The 907-nt window shown below is 23.3% G+C and overlaps 1 protein-coding gene across 1 annotated transcript; it reads left to right on the top strand.

Moving 5' to 3' along the window:
- Nucleotides 1–56: 56 nt before the first annotated feature.
- On the top strand, nucleotides 57–861 carry LOC126910112 (uncharacterized; the record flags this gene model as incomplete). The annotated part of the gene is given in 2 exon segments (XM_050692500.1): nucleotides 57–217; nucleotides 514–861. A coding segment is annotated over 1 exon segment (231 nt), but the record flags the coding sequence as incomplete, so codon positions are not given.
- Between the last annotated feature and the right edge of the window lie 46 nt (nucleotides 862–907).

Here is a 907-nt window from a genome sequence, read left to right as displayed (position 1 = left end):
TCAGACATGTGTTACAATGCATATAATTTTCTAGTATTTTAAGTTTCTTTTATGTTTTGCAAATAATCTTTGAAACATATTTGACTGTCAATAATTATAAATAACATATATAATAATTACGATTATGCATCCATTTAAGTTTTATTATTTTCTTATTAAATTAATTTTTGTAACATGATTAAAGGGTTTAGGTGTGTTAAAATCCATTAAATCAGCGGTAAGTTTTTTTATATTATAATTAAATTTGTATTCAACCATTATTTTAAAAAATTAATAGTTTGCTCATTTATCATTTTTGAGAAAATAGTGTTCATNCAACCATTATTTTAAAAAATTAATAGTTTGCTCATTTATCATTTTTGAGAAAATAGTGTTCATATATTTAAATTATATTTTTTTGGAGACTCTATAAATATAAACTTTGAGATTAAATTTACAGTCAATTTCATATTAAAAATCATTAATTATAAAATAAATAGTATGACAATAAACAAACAATTTGATTATATTTAGGTAATCGGAGATGAACCTCTTAAAGAAGTGATATTCCATAAGAAATTTGAATCTAACATAGATCACGTATCTGTTTTTGAAGACGTAACGCTAAACAATCATAACTTCTATAATCCAATGGACACAGCGTTGCGTAAGAAAAAATGCGAGAAATTAGGTTTAAAATTTCAAATATCAACTAAAGAATATCCGAAAAATATTCACAAAATATTAACTAAACCCAGGAACATTTTAGATACAACAACTGTAAATCCAAATAACGTTGGAAATGTTACTTACGAACTTCTATCTCAGTTACTTTGTAATACAGATGAGTACCATGAAACTATAAGAAATAAGATACATGAGGTACTATAATATATAAGTAGCTATAAATATCTATTATATCAGTACC

This window comes from Daktulosphaira vitifoliae, unplaced genomic scaffold (genome assembly GCF_025091365.1).
Source record: "Daktulosphaira vitifoliae isolate Bord-2020 unplaced genomic scaffold, ASM2509136v1 Scaffold_4508, whole genome shotgun sequence".
NCBI lineage: Eukaryota > Metazoa > Arthropoda > Insecta > Hemiptera > Phylloxeridae > Daktulosphaira > Daktulosphaira vitifoliae.
The sequence above is the reverse complement of the archived record's forward strand: the minus strand, read 5'-3'. Positions and strand labels throughout refer to the sequence as shown.